At 49.2% G+C, this 17,896-nt stretch overlaps 1 protein-coding gene across 13 annotated transcripts in view; it reads left to right on the top strand.

The window, feature by feature from the left end:
• TMC5 (transmembrane channel like 5) overlaps positions 1 to 17,896 on the top strand; it is a 53,942-nt gene that overhangs the window by 34,804 nt on the left and 1,242 nt on the right. For 12 of the 13 annotated variants that reach the window (XM_053276075.1, XM_053276074.1, XM_053276073.1 and 9 more), the window contains 11 exons: positions 2,239 to 2,405; positions 3,439 to 3,517; positions 5,468 to 5,565; positions 6,808 to 6,903; positions 8,987 to 9,062; positions 9,790 to 9,923; positions 11,069 to 11,242; positions 12,491 to 12,569; positions 14,403 to 14,501; positions 16,294 to 16,377; positions 17,513 to 17,549. In XM_053276075.1, coding sequence (XP_053132050.1) covers positions 2,239 to 2,405; positions 3,439 to 3,517; positions 5,468 to 5,565; positions 6,808 to 6,903; positions 8,987 to 9,062; positions 9,790 to 9,923; positions 11,069 to 11,242; positions 12,491 to 12,569; positions 14,403 to 14,501; positions 16,294 to 16,377; positions 17,513 to 17,549 — 1,123 coding nt within the window. The remainder of the gene's footprint in view (positions 1 to 2,238; positions 2,406 to 3,438; positions 3,518 to 5,467; positions 5,566 to 6,807; positions 6,904 to 8,986; positions 9,063 to 9,789; positions 9,924 to 11,068; positions 11,243 to 12,490; positions 12,570 to 14,402; positions 14,502 to 16,293; positions 16,378 to 17,512; positions 17,550 to 17,896) is intronic. The other variant, XM_053276079.1, reaches the window with a different exon arrangement.

Here is a 17,896-nt window from a genome sequence, read left to right as displayed (position 1 = left end):
CCCTGTGTTCAACTCATGGGCATCACCTGAGCCTGGCTCTGCTAACCCAGCAAACATGTGAGCACAGCTGCTGAGGGCTGCATTGCGGAACCCGGCAGCTGCAAGCCTTTCCCCTCCATGGAAGGTCCTCCAAGGGCACGAATGCCTTCCCAGCAGGCTTTGCACTGCCAGCAGACTGGAAAAGCGTTATGACGTCAGCGGCTGCCCTCCCATTCGCCATGCAGGAGCAGGAGGTGGACACAGCCCTGCCAAAGCTGCTCCAAACTCGGGATCATAGAGTGCTTTGTAGGCTAGCATGTCCATTGGCAGCAGCTGCTGTGTGCACAACTCTCTATGGTGGTTTTGCGAGGGAGGATGTGCCAGGTGCCGGTGACTGGGTAGAAAAGGTACAAGAGTACTCACAATTAAAGGGTACTCACAATCCGGGTAGGTGGGCTCTCTATTAAAAGCCAGGTCCAAAAGCTGTAGCCCTTCCGAGAGCAACTGAGCTGGAAGGAAATGCCTGAGTTCTGACAACCTTGCAAAGCTGGTTGGGCTTCTACCCTGATTCTAATGGTCATGTGAACCAGCCCACAATACAGGATCGGGATCAGCAAGGCCGGTTCATACAGTTTTTAAATAGACCAGGAAGATGTTTTCCTCTAACATCTTGTGACGAGGGACATTCAAACAAACAATAAGGGAGGTGATCCTCCACCTCCTCCAAGCCACAATAACGACAACAACGTGGGTGACCTGGCATTCTGTTGAGTCTCCCTTCAAGGACTGTAGAGGGCATGAATTGAAACCTGGGTCCATATTAATCCCTACAACAGTGTCACAACGTATCTGCGAAGTGTGCTTCCACGCTTCCTGTGTTTTGACACCACAGTCCCTATGCTGTCAGCAGGGTGCCATTCACATTTCGGATGCCTTGTTTCAAATTTTATTGCTGTGATTCAGTGTTATAATGTTGTATGTGCATTGCAAAAAATAGTGGTATTTCCCCATTGTAGATTCTGGGGATGGTTTTCAATCTGATCCTGCCAAGCCAAAGCATTTTACCACCGTTATAGCAGGCAATCTGGAAAGGCCCTGGCAAAAGTGAGCTCTTTCTTGGGCTAAACTTACTCATTTTGAATAGACAATCCTCTGGCCCTGGGCAGTGTTTGAGGAGTGTTTAAGGCTTTCTGAGGCAGGGCTCAGGAAAGCCACTCGTCTGCTAGTCAGTGACAAGTGAAAAATGATGCCTGAGAGAAACTCCTGGGCATTTTCCAGGCTAGCTGCTCAACAACAGCAAAATGCCTCCGTTCAGGTAAGTCGCATTCAAAATGTAAACTGCAGGGGGAGCCATCTCGTGGAAACTAACAACCCGAAAAAAGAGCAACCTTTTCACGCCGGATATGTGGTGTCCTTGCTCTAAATGGCAGCGATTCAATTCACAACAAGGCATTGGCAATGTGAATGGCACCCTGCTGTCCGCTTAGGGACTGTGGTGTCACGACACAGGAAGTGTGGAAGCACTCTTCCGAGATCTGCCGTGACCCCGTTGCAGGGTCTAGTCTGGAAAGCACCCTGATGAACAGTGTACCAACATAGCTCGAGGAACCATCTGACAAGTAAAATATTTTGCCAGGCTGGTGAACTGAGCCAACATTTCTTGACCCCTGTACCAATGGGATTTGCTTTATATAGGTATGTAGGTTGTCCTCGACTTTAACACATTTGAGCTAAGACAAATAGAACTTAAGGTGTTGCTAAATCAACCCCTTGTTTCAACTTTACAATGCCTGCCGCAGGAGGAGATACTCCGCTAGACGTCTGCACGTGTGGGGACTGGAGATGGGGAGGAAGAGACAGTGGCGGCTCAGGCCCTGCTTGTCATTGAGACGGTCAGTCTTGGCATCCGAGGCTATGGAGGGATCTACTGACCCATCCATCCATCCATCCAAGATGCTTCTTCCACCCAACTTCCAGGCTGCCTCCTCGGCTTCCTGTTGGTTTGACACAGTGCCAATTTGAGATTGCCGGTCATGGCTGGGTTGGTTCACACAACACGCTCTGCAGCAGCGTGTGCACCTCGGAATCTCAGGTTCCTCTCCAACTAATGAAATCAGGGGTGCAAACCAGCCCTTTCTATGGCTATTCAATAAATAAGTCAAATGTTGTGTGAATAAGCAAAAGTACAGTGCTCTAGAGCACAGTAGATGATGTTAATGTGGATGTTGTTTTGCATTTTGCCCCGTCCCTTTCCTAAAGCTGATTCTGGAGAAGGATGAATCTGAGCTGAGAAAGCAAGCTAACACTCTAGTATTGCCCATTGTGGTGAGTCTGGTCAACCACATCATGCCTTTCTTCTACTCGTTCTTTGGCTTTGTTGAGAAATTCACATCTCCCAGGCACCAGATCTACACCACTATTCTCAGGTATGTGTTGCTCCCTTTCCCCATTTCTTTTGTCTGAACGTGGTAACAAGTACCAGGGCGTGATTTGAATGCAGGCGATGCAGCAGCCTTGTCGGATGGGGTCTGGCCCGTGCCTGCATCATGGGAGGCCTCCCGGGAACCCTGTGATGCTGCCTCGTGTTCTGTTGTGGGCGAAAGGGGGGCTCTCAAGGCAGTGCAGTGCATATGTGACTTCAGCAGCATGATGCATCCATGTGAGTTTAAGAGAGCCGCTTGTAATGCTGGAATTCCTTCTGTCAGTGGAGGCTGGGGTGGTGGAGGGGGTGTTGAAGCTCACTTGTAATTCCTGGTGAAAACTCCGCCGGCACTGCCTGGCTTCCCGTGTGGCCAGTGAGCGGTCCTGTGCTCCACTCCCTGCTGCTCAGCTGGCTGGTGTGCATGCGTGGCAAGGAGGGAGGCCAGGTGGCTTGGGAGATTTTGCCCAAAGGGAAAAGTATACACCGTCTTCCACTTCACCCCCTGCCTCAGCCCCACCAGCCACCACTGCCTTCTACGACGGTTGGATTTGCAGATACGTAGAATTAGATGCGTGCTAAAACTCTCTTAAATGACTTGAAGAAGATTTCTAGTGTTCCTGTGCTTCCTTCGACAAGGAGACAGTGCTCCTGCCTCCTTCCTCAGAAATGACATGACTTGTCTGTGTCCTCTGCCAGCCCAGCTTTGTTAAGTAGCTTGGTTAAAATGGTGGCTCCACGTGCTGAATGCAGAGCTCTCTGCTCTGCAAACCCAGTTTAAGCACCGGGCTACTTAAGCGGGTGGCCCGGTGGTCCCCACGAGAGGAGAAAATCGGGCTAGCCTCCACTAGCCCGATTTTCTCCCATTGTGTGAATAGCCTCAATGTCTTCTCCTTGTATTCAGCCAAGTTCATTTTGTTGCTTGTGAGTTTTAGGCAGTTGGCATATACCAACTCCATCTTTAGAGTTTTAGAAAATGTTTCTGCGCCTCAACTTCTCTCTTCCTCTACTGACTGCTAATGGCTCCGACTTCTTTGCAGGAATGTTATTCTGAAAATGGCCATCGTTGGGATTCTCTGCTACTACTGGCTTAACATTGTGGCCCACTCAGAGGCAGAGGTGAGAGGCTGCTCCTGTTTCGGCACTGCTGAGTCTTTAGGTATGCTAGGAAATGCCCTCGTAGGGTCTTGCCTCCTACACACTCACTTCTCCTAAAGAGCCACTGAGGCGGTCAGGCTGTATCTTGGCCTGAAGAACCAGTGCAGGTGGCAGCACATGGGACTGGATTCTTCCTCCTGCTTGTAGGCTTCTCTAAGGTACCTGGTGGGCCACTGCATGAAGCAGGATGCTGGACTAGATGGGCCTCTGGCCTGATCCAGCAGGGATTGTTCTTGTGTTTTTATGTTCAATCTTTTAAAAAGATCCTGCGTAAGGAAAACTAGGGCCCTTTCCAGACTAGCTGCTCAACAGCAGCAAAATGCCTCCGTTCAGGCAAATCACCTTCAAAACGTAAACAGCAGGGGGAGCAGTCTCTCGGAAACGAAGAACCTGAAAAAACAGCAACTTTTTTGCGCCGAATATACGACGCCATAGCACTATATCACAGCAATTAAACCCGAAACAAGCCATTGGAAATATGAATGGCACCCTGCTGTCCACGTAGGGACTGCGGTGCCCCGACGCAGGAAGTGTGGAAGCAGACTTCCAAGATCTGCCGTGACCCCGTTGCAGGGTGTAGTCTGGAAAGCGCCCTGATGTCAGGGAGAAAACATGCTAGTTTTCCATGTGCTGAAATATTTTCACGTGTGGGAGCATTCTAGCTTCTGAGCCTCTACCTGCACCTGAGGTGATACGTTCTAAGACACAGGTTTCCATCTTCACCTGCTCTTTGTGAGCAGTAGGCCTTAGTCCAGAGCTTGAATGGCCCACAAAGAAACCAATCTACTGGATTGCTTGGATTTTCCTGCAGCCTCCGCCTTCTCTCCCTCCTTCTGTGTGGACTGCAGCACTTGTGCTGGCCCTACAGCTTAACCTGTGGCTCTTCCCATCCGCCCAGCGGCAGCTCCTGGCTTGCACAGATGCCACGTGGCCTGGGCTGGACCAGCGCAGGCCCCCGTCTCAAGTTGCCTTGCACCTCCTACTTCTCACGAATGTTTTGCTCCCCTCGGTCATGAGGCCGAGTCAGACCACTGGTCCATCCCGCTCAGCATTGTCTACTCTGGCAGGGGTCTGCCAGGGTTTTGGAGGGCAGTTCCCCACCCCACCCCGCAGTTTCCTCCCTGGAGATGCTGCCAGGGAGTGAACCTGGGACCTTCTGCAGGGAAACCTGCAGGTGTTCTGCCCCTGAGCTGTGGTTCCATTCCCATCTGGAAGAGGGTGAGATGATCCAGTTAGCCAGGTTGGCCAGGTCAGACGCCAGCCAATGACCGGTGCCCAGTAGAGGGCACCGCCCCTCAGGACGGCCCAGTGGCAGTGGTGGCCTGAGCTGGCCGACAGACTCGCACCACCAGGGCCTCTGCCTGGCACTCCCCGCCACCCGCCAATGAGAGGGCCCCTCAGAGGCCCCTCAGCCATTGCCATTGCGGGGAGAGGGACAGCTGCAGCGATGGTTCCTCTTTTGCCTGCCTTCCGGGGCTGGGAGGGGGAGAAGCTTCCACCCCATTCCTCCGTAGCTCAATGGCAGAGCCTCTGCTTGGCATGCAGGAGGTCCCAGGTTCATCCCTGCCTGGCACTGGCGGCATCTCCAGGGAGGGCTGGGAACGGAGGCTCCTGCCTGGAACCTGGGCCAGCTGCTACCCGTCAGTGTAGACGACACGGAGCTAGATGGACCCAGGGTCTGACTCTCTCTCAGAGGCATCTTCGTTTATTCCTAGGCTGGAGGGTGTTGGGAGAAAGGGATTCCAGTTGAGAATGGGTGGGTGATGTGCCAGGACTCAGATCAACTTCTAAATGGAGGCTGTATGGCCACCAAGATGGGGCTGGGTTGACCAAGTGGTCAAAGGTATCGCTACTTTCCATCAGAGGGCGATTTTGTTCTGACTTTCCCCCACTCCACCTCTCTCTTATCAGTGCTGGGAAACCCTGGTTGGCCAAGACATATACAGGCTGTTAGTGGCTGACTTCATCTGTTGCTTGATGGGATCTTTCTTTGGAGAATTTGTCCGAAGGTATGTGCGTGATTCCGTGTGGGCTCCAGTCAGGGCATTTGTGCTCTCTCATTGTTGGCATTACAAAAGGAAGCAGATAATTCCCCCCCCCCAATCCTGCTTAACTGGGCAAAGAGGCACCATTTAAAGTTAGGAACCTTGTTATATTTAGCAGGTAGAGAGCATTTGACACTCTCCAGCCGTGGCGGCTGGGGTCTGCCTCGTGAATACTGTTAGATTGTGAGCCCCTTCCAGTAGAGGGAGCATCTCCTCATTCCTTTGGGGATGCAGACTACTTGGAGAGCTCTTTTGCTGAAAGTGGTGCATACATCTTTTTTAATAATAATAATTCTGATGGGTTCTAAAACTCTGCTCCGTCTCCCTGCTCCTTGTCCACACCTGCACCTATACTGCATTACTTACAGTCCATGAGCCAGCCGGGGTGGTAGGTACCATCTGGAGGATGAATGTTGCTCATTGTGGTGTTTGATAAGCTCTGCACCCCTCAAGATGGAGAAGAGGAGATAGCAGGGCAAGGCTTCCCGTGTGTGCTCCAGCTTGTATTGTCCTGACCATCAGGCCTGCAGCAGCTACATTTGCAAAGGTCTTTGAAAAGCTTTTACAAGTTTTAAAAACACAAAAACAAAAATATAATGCTGTTGATGTCAGAGGAATGGAAATGGAAATGAATAGGAATGTCCCGCAAAGTGTTCTCCATGGAGAGAGCACAACAATGTGTGTTCACTGTTGCCCTAACCCTTGCCTCCGTGCAAAAATGACTGCAATTTTACCCTAATGGGCTTGGAACAGGGAAAAAGAAGGAGCGGTGAGAACACACTGAAAAGTGCAACCACCTCTTTTCCATCTCTGGGTGTGTGGGTGTAGATGCTGCCCCCAATCACTCTGAGCGTTCGTCCCCTGGGATGGTACCAGGGGCCAACCCGGGTGGGCCTGGCTCCTGGACTAGAATATGAAGGATGCGAGGACTCTCAGGTGGACCTAAGCCCAGCCCTGCAGCTCAGCACAGCTGAAGGTTCCTCCGTGGCTGAAACGGACACCTTCCCAAGAAAGTTCAGGCTCAGACTTTGGTGTGTTACCAGAGGAAGATAATTCCAAACTTGAGGGGCAGCCCTGCTGAGAAATGGTTACTACTCATATTCATGAGATGCCCAGAAGCTTTTCACCCAGCGGAAAGCACTCCTGGGCTGATGCTGATTTAAATCCTGTGTGTGTGATTTTGAATGAATTTGTGGTGTTTTTCAGGCTCCTGGGAACAAAATGCTGCAAAAAGCTTGGCGTGCCGGAGTTTGACATTGCCCGAAACGTTTTGGATTTGATCTATGCACAGACTTTGGCATGGTGAGTGAACTTCTTTCTATTCAAAAGATAATTTTGTAATGTTTTGAAATCACGCTCCAGAGATTCCGAAACACCCTGCATGTGAATGGACAGAAACCAGTGAGACTGATAACCCTGCCAAGATCTTGGCATAAATCTGATACAGGGTTTATCTGATCTTTGGGACTCTCATGAGATTCTCTTTGGCTGCATTTCATAAATAACTTGTAGCACAGGAAGAAGAAGCCCGTTGACTTCCTGGAGGAGCCAACCAAACCTTGCCAGTTTATCTTCTTTCTTTAGGATTAGTTCAATCTTCCACTAATCTGGCAGGATTCTTTTGAAAGTTGCCCTGTGCCAGTTTTCTGTAGGGGGGGAATGAGCAAGATATCCTAGTTCAGGGCTATCCATGGTATTCAGGCTGGAGGTTACTCTGTTTTTAGGGCCAAGTATGTTGCCTTTAATCACTTCACGGGCTCTGGCCTTGCTGGGCTTAAAGGCCTCCCTCCCCTCACTGCTATGGTCCCAATCCAAATCTGGCCACTGGCACATGCTGTTTACACAAGAAAAAACTAGCATACCAGGATCAGTTACATCAGGGTTTCCCAACCTTTTTAAAAAAACAAGTACACTCTTTCTGTCACATACTTTTGACTCATGTACCCCATGAAGATTGTGTCTGTATGTACACACACACACACACACACACACACACACACACACACACACACACTTACTTAAATATTACAGTTATGAAACAGGCTACTCCAGTCCCTGGCTTACATCAAGACTAAGTTATTCCTGAGTGCTCCCACTGGAATGAATGGGACACGTTTACTTTTATAGTTTCTGAAATTATAGTTCTCAATTTTTAGCTTTTAAAATAACTTTTAATTTGGAACTTAATACTGATTGTGGCTTTTAACCTGACTTTTGGCTTGTTTGTTTAATTTGGTTAATCTTATTACTTTTATTGTATATTGTATCTATTTTATTGTTGTGAGCTTCCCCGAGCAGTGGTGTCCTGGAGGGGCAGCAGGCTATAAAGGTGTGAAATAAATAAATAAGCAAGCCGCAGCGTGGGAGGTGATGTTGGTCAGGCTGGCAGCTGGGGAGAAGGGAAGAGCTGAATCCCCTCTGTCTGTCTGCAGTTGTGATCCCGATTGGGCTCTGTGGCTGCTCTTTCTAAAACCTCACCAGGGTGGCAGGGGAGGGTGTGTTTCATAATGTCTGATCTAGTTTGACTCGGGAAGCAAAGTCTTTCCTTTATGTGAACTGGCGAACGAAAGGCCAGCTCTCCCCCATTTACAACTAGAGAACAGAGCCAGCGTGGTTAGAGGGCTGGCCTAGGACGCAGGAGACCCAAGCTCAAAGCTCCGTTCAGCCACAAAACTCACTGGGTGACCCTGGCCTTCTCTCTCGGCCTAACCTACCTCACAGGATTGTTGTGAAGATCAGTATAACCATGTACACTGCTCTGGGTTCCCTGGAGGAAGAGAGGGCTATAAACGTAAAAACGAATAAGTAAAAAAAATCCTTATATTTCTTTTTTAGATTGTAATGTATTCTTTATTTTTCTATGTAAACCGCTTTGGAAACTTTGTTGAAAAGTGGTGTGTGATAGTGATAGTGATAAAAAAAATAGAAATTTCTAAGGCTGAGAAGCAATACCAAACCACCATGATTATAAATGCAATACACCTTTAGGGGTGTTTTTCTTACTCACAACTGCCGTGTGCTTTTTCTTCCATTCCTTAGAACTGGCCAAGGGTTGTGAAGGACAAGAAGAGACATGCTAGATGGAGAGATGGCCTCCCCACTTCCGGCCCTTGCCGCTTTATCTTCTCCCAGTCAAGCTGCAAGCTTGGTGTGTTCAAGCTGTCTATTTGCATGGCAGCTTGAGAACGGTTCTAATAGAACTGTTCTATATGACAAGGTTCTAAAACGAAATGGTTTTGTTCATTCTAACAAAGTGGCTTCTCCTTTAGAATCATAGCCTGGGGTTTCATGGATTAGTAGCCAGCTCTATCCAGAGATATCCTGCTTACACCTCATCTTGTACAAACAGGATGTTTGAGTTGATTTTTCCTTTCCTTTTCTGTAGGATTGGCATCTTCTTCTCGCCTCTGCTCCCTGCCATTCAGATGATATCATTTTTCATCATCTTTTATGTAAAAAAGGTAAAGTAAAGTTGTGCCGTCGAGTTGGTGTCAACTCCTGGTATGCTGTTTTTATTCATTATTCATTGAAAACACACTGTGCCTTTTAAGCACATTGCTGCTTTTCCTTTGTTTTTCAAGAAGTTAGTTATGTCTGCTCTCTAGAGTGTGCATGGACAGCGCTTTGGAAGATCTAGTTTGGCCAAAGCAGCCTCTCAAGACTTTCTGCAGAATTTGAAATACAAGGCTGGTTTTCACGATCCTACTGAGGATAGGAGATGCGGCCTCCCCTAATCTGGGAGCTGAGCGCACTCCCGTTTTCTGCTCGTTTGAGTCAAAAGCTGGGTTGGAGGTTTCTTCTGTGTCTGCTCAGCAGCAGCTGGATGGGAGGGCTCCCTCCTACCCAGCAGCTGAGCCCAGCTCTTTAACAAGGTAGGAGGGAAAGCCCCATGACCCAGCTGCTGCTTAGAGCATGATCACAGATGGCCTCTCTGACCTTGGTTTTAACTTGCATATGAGCAGAAAATGGGGGCACACACAGCTCCTGAACGAGGGTAGGACACATCTCCTACCCTAAGTAGGATCGTGAGAACAATTCATGAGAAGGTCATGTGGCTGAGTGGGACAGCACACGAGTCACCTGAGATCTTGGGTTTGTGGGTTCAAGTGAACTCCCCCCATTCGAAACCTTGTTGACTTCTGCTGCGTGCCTTGAAACCCCAATCTTCTCCATCCCTTGTTCTTTAAGGTCAGTTTGATGATGAACTGCCAGCCACCCCAAAAAGCTTGGAGAGCTTCTCAGATGAACACTCTCTTCATTTTCCTGCTTTTTTCCCCTTCCTTTGTTGGAGTCCTCTCTATAATCGCAGTCACTGTATGGAGGTAAGAAAGATCTCTCCCCCTTTCAGATACTTGCTCTGGGCCCTTCCAAGGAGCCAAGAGTCAATACCAATCCATGTGCATCTGGCTAACGGCCAGGGGCTAGCCTAGCTATCATTGAGCGAGGTGGGACAAATGTCCCTGGACCCCCGAGGGAGGGAGTGGGGGCACTGACCGGGCCACAGCCCTCTCGCCCGCCCCCCTCCTGCCTCCCCGACTTATTGGCACCTTGTTGGTTCTGATCACAAGACTTGTCCCAGCGTTAAGCGCCGAGGACCCACTGTGCCATGGGAAACTTTGGCTGGGGTGTGTGTGTGTGTGCTTGTGAGAGAGAGAATGAATGAATGAATGGAGCATTGTTGATGTATGAATATGCAAAGTAATTGTAGTTTATTATTTTTAACAAATGTTTCTGAGCCAGGGGAATGTACGTGTGTGTGTGTGTGTGTGTTTGTGTAAGTGGGAATGGAAACTCGTCTGTGTTTGAGGGGAGTGTGTTATTATTTACACAGAAACTAGAGAAAGGGCTGGAGATGTGTTGTCTTCCGCCCTGTCCTTACATTCTTCTGCATAAAAAATATGAGGGGAAGGAGAAGGGTGGGGGGATCCAGGGAGGCACGGGCCCATGATCATGTCCTATCCCAGGGCCTGCTTCATCCTTGCTATGCCCCTGCTGAAGAATCACACTGTGAAACTTGTGGCATTATAATGTGTGTGTTGTTTACTTAGTTTAATTTTGTTGCCCTCCCCATCTTCCAAGGAGCTTAAGGAAGTGTACAGGGCCTGCTACTTTCTTTTATCTTCACAACAGCCCTGTTGGGTAGGTCTGGCTGAAAGAGATGGGGGTGGGGTGGCACTAGCCCAGAATCAGCTTTGCGTGAACTTCGTCACTCGGGGACTTGAACTCAGGTCTCTCTGGTCCACAGTCCCACATTCTAACTCCAGCAGAGGCAACTGATACTGAGAAACCAGGCCTGAGTGGGGGCGGGTCTGTTGTAATGGAGGAGCCCAAAGCAACAGCAGTAGATCCACCTGGGACTCTAGTATCATGAGGGGATAGTACTGAATCATGCGTACCATTTGATTCAGAATCCTGTGCGAAATGGAGGTGAATGTCTTTCTAAACCATCCCTTCCTCCTTTCTCCAGACTGCAGCCTTCTCAAACATGTGGTCCTTTCCGAGGTCTGGTGACAGTATTTCAGGCCATTTCTGGCTGGGTAGCAGTACTGACCACGTATCCCGGCTCCATGTGGGTTGTGTGGATTTATCGGAACCTCATTGAAAGCGCACATTTCTTCTTCATCCTGTCCGTCATTGTTTTGTGAGTGTCTCTGCAGGAAAGTCAGCAGAACAAAGAGTGAAAGTGGCCCACTGCTGAAATGCAACTCAGTCCCTTAGCAGGGATATTTAAAATGGAGCTTTTTATGGCTAAAACCAGAAAAGGGGTTCCGATCAAAGCAACGGTGCTGAGGGTGGGGGGGAGGTTACCCCCTTTCTCCCTCCCCAACAATTCCCCTGATCTAAGCCACATAGACTCCCCAACTGCTTCCAGACCTCAGCAGACAAAAAGGAGCATCCCACAGGAAGCAGTCTTGTTACAGAACACAAAAGGATCTCAGAGCTATTTGGCAGCCCAAGGCAGGGGGCTGCTGAGGCACGGCACCAAAGGCCTTGGGTGGGGGCCAGCTCCCACTTGCAGACCTCACCCTTGCAAGCATTGAAACTGGTGTGGGGCCCAGCTGGGGGGTGGGGAGGTGGCCATCAGCCTCCTCTGCTCTCCTCGGGCTTGGGAATCTAGGAAGCTGTCTTCGACCAAGTTGGACCATTGGTCCATCTAGCTCAGGATTGGTACGCTGCCTGGCAGCAGCTCTCCAAGGTTTCAGGCAGCCCTACCTGGAGATGCTGCTGCGGGGTGAACCTGGGACCTCCTGCGTGCCAAGCAGGTACTCTCCCACTGAGCGACAGCCCCATCTCCACAGGGGAATCTCTTCTCAGCACTCACGTGGTTTCCCATCCCAATGCAAACCAAGGTGGGGACTGTTCATGCTCACTACCGCAGGGCCAGTTCTCCTCCCCAATTTTTGCAAAGGGTTTGCAGAGAGGCGGTTTGCAAGCGTTTGCAAAGCTTGCACAAGTCAGGCTGGTCCTGCAGAGTTGCTCCCAGTGCAGTAGCAGTGGGGGGAGGCCACTGCCACCCCAACCCACCCCCTGAGGGGGCCTGCCACCCACGGCCTCACGGAAGGACTGCCTCTGGGCTGGGGAAACAGCATCGGACCGTGTCCCTTCCCTGGCAGCACCCCTTTGATGGAAACGAGAGCAGCCCTTGCAGGTGTCGGAATGGAGAGGAGATGGTGGGCCTCTGCTGTGTTGCGTCTCTGGCAGCTGTTATATCAAGATGTGGCGGGGACTGGGATTGAGATGGAATTTTTCTGGCATTCTCAGGGACTCTTGTTTTTATAAATCATATAAAAGCATGTGGGGACATGCTTTTGACTTAGCTATTAATAAGCAGAGGTGTGGATGCTAGTTATCAATGGTGGGTTGACCCGAATGTGTTGCTCTGTTTTAGAGTTATCACCTACCTGTACTGGCAGATCATAGATGGCCGGAAGATAATGGTGAAGCTGCTGCAAGAGCAGATTATCAATGTAAGTGTGCTGTAAGTGGTTCATAGGCCGCAGCCTGTGAACCAGATGGCCATCTTCATTGATCTTGGTGGCATCTTGTGGGCAAAAATAATAATTTCTGTTTCAGTAAAAGGAAAGAGAACTTCACACTTCGAATGAAAGAGCATTGGCTGTTTGCACAGGGGGAGAGAGAGACAGAATGTACAGAATGTTGCACCGTATCCCTAGTGTGCACAGCATGTGTTGCCTGAGCGTGGTGAAGCTCCTAAGCATCGTTCCCCCTCAGAAGCAGGAAGTGCCTGTCCTTAGGGAGTCTTCTTCAAGCTGATAAATTTCCTTTCTTTTTGTTCGAGCCCTCCTCTCCCCACCCCCCTGAGTTCCATTAGCTCCGCCCTTCTGGTTTTCTCTTATTTCCGCTTCCTTGAGTTACACTTGTGCAAGTTGGGGAGTTTTGGGCTCCCTCAGGTTTGTGGAACCGACTGATCTGTGGCTTACCCCAAGTGTGCTGCAGCTGGGTGATTATGTATCCACAACTGGTCTGCCTGCCTCTCGCCCGCAGCTGCTCAGGTTATGCGTCCATAAGGATCATAACATTTCCAGCTCTTGGGGAGATATAAGATAAAAAGAATCCAGCTGTAGACGTAGTGTGGCCAGAGTCCCTCCTCCTTTTCAGTTTCAAATGGCACCCAAAGTTGCCCTTTCTGATTGGCTGCCTGTGGTAATCATGTAGGTCTCTGAGTGCCACTTGCAGCCGTCGGAGAGACCAGTTTTTGCTCTGCCGCGTATGTTTTTGTTGCCCTCCAGATAACTGTGAGTTGGCAGGAACCGCAGGTGACCAAGCCGTCTGTATTTTTGCGGTTCTGTGGAAGTTACGTATCCTGCTGGTCACTTCCTGGCCAGTTCCTTGCATGTGGTATAAGGCTGCAAAGAGCGGAAAGGGTCCCGGGAAGTGGCACTTCTGCTGCCTCCGTCCGTGAGCACGAGTGACTGCCCTGGGAGTGCCACTCCCCGTGATACAGGAGGGGGCAGCGACTGGGGGCAGCTGGCTTGAAACGGCCCCCGCGGAGGGGGGCGTGTAACTAATTGACCCTCTAGTTGCCAAGCTTGTGAGTGGCATTTGTGGACTTGATTTAATTTGCTTTCTGGAATATGGCCCTCTGGGTTAAGTTTAATTTCTGATCCAGGACCAAGGGTGACTCCAGAGGCCAAGGGGGCTAAGTGGGGTCGGGTGGGGGGAAGTCAAGTGCCCTTTGGGTAAGTAGCTGCCCCCCATTTCTGTTTCAGAAATATAGCAGCAGGTGGGTCACAGCCCAGAAGTGCACTTTGCCCCTTGTGGGCCTCCCTCCAGTATTTTTCCTGGTGCTCCCCCTGCCACTGGGACTTGGCTACCCTGCCGCCTGGTGCCAGTCTCCTCTGCGGGTGAAATGGACTTCCTCCCTCCCTTCTCAGTCTTTGCCCCGTGGCCTTCTGCAGTCCTGCCCACCACTGGAGGCACACTGGGAAGTCCGAGAGATGATGGGGCAGCAGGAGGCGGGCAAGCTCCGCCCAGGAGTGGCAGGCTGGGTGAGGAGGAGTTGGGTCCTCCCAGCTGTTCTTGGGAGTTGGTCATCCCTGTTCCGAGGCTTCTTGCCGCTAGAGGGCAGCAAAGGCTCCTCTCACCTACAGCGGACTGCTCCCCTCTGATGTGTGTCTGCCTCAGCTTGTGAACAGGCACCCCCAACCCATCAGTAGCAACTCTGTCTAGTTTTGAGAGAAGAAGTAAAAGAATTTGCCAGGAATGATCAAATCCTGGCCTCACTGGAGTTGGGCCGGTCCTGTAACTCCTCTCATACTCAATTATGTCTTTATTTGTAGGAAGGCAAAGATAAAATGTTCTTGCTGAAGAAACTACGTGCGCTACAGGCAGCTAAGCGTCCAAATCGGGGAGGGCAACCAGAGGTTGGTGTTAAGAATGTGAGCTTTGAACTTTTGCTTGTTCATTATGAATGTTGGCAGGAAAGGGCCACACACCAAGCTGAGCAATGCAAGATGTACGTACGTATGTACGCACATACAAGCATTTGGAAAATCATGTTGCTTTGAATTGCCTTTGAAGAGAGCATCTTTCAGTTGGTATTGGAGAATTGCTCATTCCCTCCAAGCTAAAGTATATGTTGTATATCCTTCTTCATGGGTTCAGAGCATGGTCTAAGGGCACACGATGCAGCCACCTTGCTGAGGAGAAGCAGGCATTGGTGTGGTCAGTGCTTGGATGGGAGATCTGTGAAGGCCACCTTTTGGGGACTGGGCCATAGCTCAGTGGCAGAGCATCTGTTTGGGTTGCAAAAGGTACATCTTCCGGTACAGATGCTGCCTGCAACCTTGGAGAAGCCACTGCCAGTCAGTATAGACAATCCTAAGCTAGAGGGACCAAGGGTCTGACTTGGCGTGAGGCAGCTTCCTGTGATAATGGGATCTCATGGATTGTTCTCTTTGGAAAGCTTCTTGGAAGTTTAGAAGTGTACAAAAGCTGTAAAGAAATAAAGTATTTTTTTCCATACTGTAAAAAAGCCAATTACTAGTAATTAGAACTAGACTCAGAATTATCATTAGTATAAGAAATCAAGGTGGTGTAAAAACACAATTTAGTTCATAGTGGCCAATTTAACACCAGCAGCAGCAACAAACAACTTTATTTCAGTCACCGACCAAAGGAAATAAAACATAATACTTACAAAGAATATAGTACATAATATACAAAGTAACTGAATTCATAAAATGAATATATAAATATAAAAACCCATGGGGGGAAAGCCTATCACAATTTATGATGATGAAAATAATAGAAAACAATACTTAGCTATTCAATTAGATGTCATATCCTTACAAATTCTGCTAGCTGTAAGACAAAACTTTGCAAATGAATAAGAAATTTTATTGTCATAATCTTAAAGAAGAAATTGGGTTCAAAATTTGTCAGAATGATCCAAGAAGTTTTCCAAAAATGGAGTGTTATACACACTACAGATATCCCTATAGAAGCTAAAATAAAGTAATATATGGGCCAGCAAAAGAAAGCATTTTTATAAGTAGTGCTTTCATTCTGTGTCCATTTCCCCCCAAGTAATAAAAATATATATACCTGTCTGTGAGAAACCTCTTGATCCTGGCCACACAGTGGTTTTGCAGGGTGGTTTTGTGTGGAAAAGGTCCTAGAAAGCAAGTTATTCCCAACTTTGTGTGACTGATCTGATGGTGAGATCCTGGGCGGGTCACTATATAATGTCCTCTACAAATTGGCAGCCTACTCTAAATTTGGGGAATTGGAGGTTATAATACAGTGAACTGTTGTTCCTTGATATTGCCAACAGATGGAGGTAGTGGCCACACAAATGTGAAATGACAGAGGAAGCCCTTAAAAACAGACAAACAAATAAATAAAAACTCCCAAGTCGCCAAGGGTGCCTGTCCTTGTAATGGATCCCGGGTATATGGGTTTTGATCAGTTCCCTACGTAAGTTGCTACTACCAGCGAAGAGCAAGGCTCATCAAATATGAGCCCCCACAAGCATCTTGAGTGCTTCCGGGCTTCTCTGGCCACACAATACTGAAACGGCAAAGAAAGTGCTGCCTCCGAAATGCTCAACACAGCACATTGGTAGGGGCCCTCCTGGCAGTTAACCATGGGCGCTGGGTGGAGGGAATCTCAGCCCACGTGTCTGTCCTCTTGATGCCTCCTGCTCTCTTCCTGTCTGCATGTGCCTAGCTGCCTGGACAGCAGACGCCAGCATTCCCACCCAACTACGCAGAAGGTTCTCCAAGGAGGAAGGAGAGAGACTCTTACGCTGAGGTAGGGCAAGAGCAAACAAGGGTGAGCTTTTCCGCATGTGTGTGAAATAGTTGTGTTAGGAAGGAACCATGGAGATACGTTCGCAGCCCCCATTCAGTGGCCGGCATCCAGACGAATGCTGCCCTTGCACAAACATCTCTCTCTCTCTCGGACTAGTCTGTGTGTGCCAGCACAAGGTGTGGGCGCACGTTGCCAAGGTTTCGCCGTGTGCTAGGGAACAGGCCACAGGGCCTTGTAGCACAGCCCAGAGGAGGAGGTCTGCTGCTGGAGCCGGAACTGCTCCGTGGCAGAGCCCCTGCTGGGCCTGCAGAAGGTCCCAGGTGCAGTCCCTGGCAGGCAGCAGCCTCTCCAGGCAGGGTTGGGGAGGATCCTTCCCTGGTTCCCTGGAGGGCTGCTGCCAGTCAGAGTAGGCAATTTCCTGTGCTCTAATATTGTGCTGAAATTAATGAGCTTGTCCCATTAATTTCAAGAAGACTGCTTATGAGCAACTTAATGTAGGTGTGAGCCAGACTGCAGCAGCCAGTCTGTCTGTCTGTCAAGCTCTGTGGGGTATCTGAGCTGAAGTTTTGTGGCAGAAGGGGCACAACTTGTTTAAAAGGATTGGGAGCCCCTTGCTTTAGCTCCTCTTGCTTCGCTTCTGCATTTTGCCACATTTATTAAGCCTTACTGGTATCTTTGGAGATACCACCCTTTCCTCCAAATCGGTCAGTATCTTATGAAAACATCAGCCAGCAAGTCTTGCAAAGGTATTCAAACTGCATATGATAACTGGACACATGATAAATGAATTGAAATGCCTCCTGCCCCTTGTGGTTTTTAATCCTTTAGTTGACTCTTGTTGTGACAGATGTTCTCATTCAAGAGGAGGAAACCTGTTACAGCTGAGGGGGAAATGCAACTTGTAGAAACCACTGGGAAATGGCTCTGCTGGACTTGGGTTAAGTGGTCACTAAAAGACCAAGAGATTGCCATAGATCCTGTTCAGAGAGATGAAATGAAAGATTAGGAGCTTCCAGCAGGCCACAGGGAGTTGGTGAGGGGCTTTGCAAACCAATTGCTTCCTTCAGGGGATATTAAATGCAAGGAGGAAAAAAGATGACCTGCATGATCAGTGTGTTGTTTCCCTCCCTTTCAGCCCACTGGAATGCTTGGAATGACCACCTTCTCTCATGGTAAGCAAGAAACCTGACATAAGTAGGACACGGGTGAAAACTGGAAGTCTAATGGTTTGAATCTCCGAATTACTTATATAGGGGGAATGGGCAGAAGGAACATACCTTATTTTCCTGGGCTGGATAAGATGGAACAGTCAAACCACGATCATGAGCTTGCTCCCTCTTCCCTACATGAACTCGGGTTCCCTTCCCTACTTCCGATGTTAGGCAAACCGTAGTTTGCTTATAGCATCTGAGTTAGTAAACCATGGTTTACATTTGCCTCCAAGCCAGGACTGGCAACCCACTTCAAAAGCATGGCTTCCAGTTGAGCTTTGGTGGCCATACCCAAACAGGTTTTCAGA

The sequence above is a fragment of the Hemicordylus capensis genome, chromosome 13, assembly GCF_027244095.1.
Source record: "Hemicordylus capensis ecotype Gifberg chromosome 13, rHemCap1.1.pri, whole genome shotgun sequence".
NCBI classification, from domain to species: Eukaryota; Metazoa; Chordata; class Lepidosauria; order Squamata; family Cordylidae; genus Hemicordylus; species Hemicordylus capensis.
Note: the sequence above shows the minus strand (reverse complement) of the source record. Positions and strands in the feature narration are given on the sequence as shown.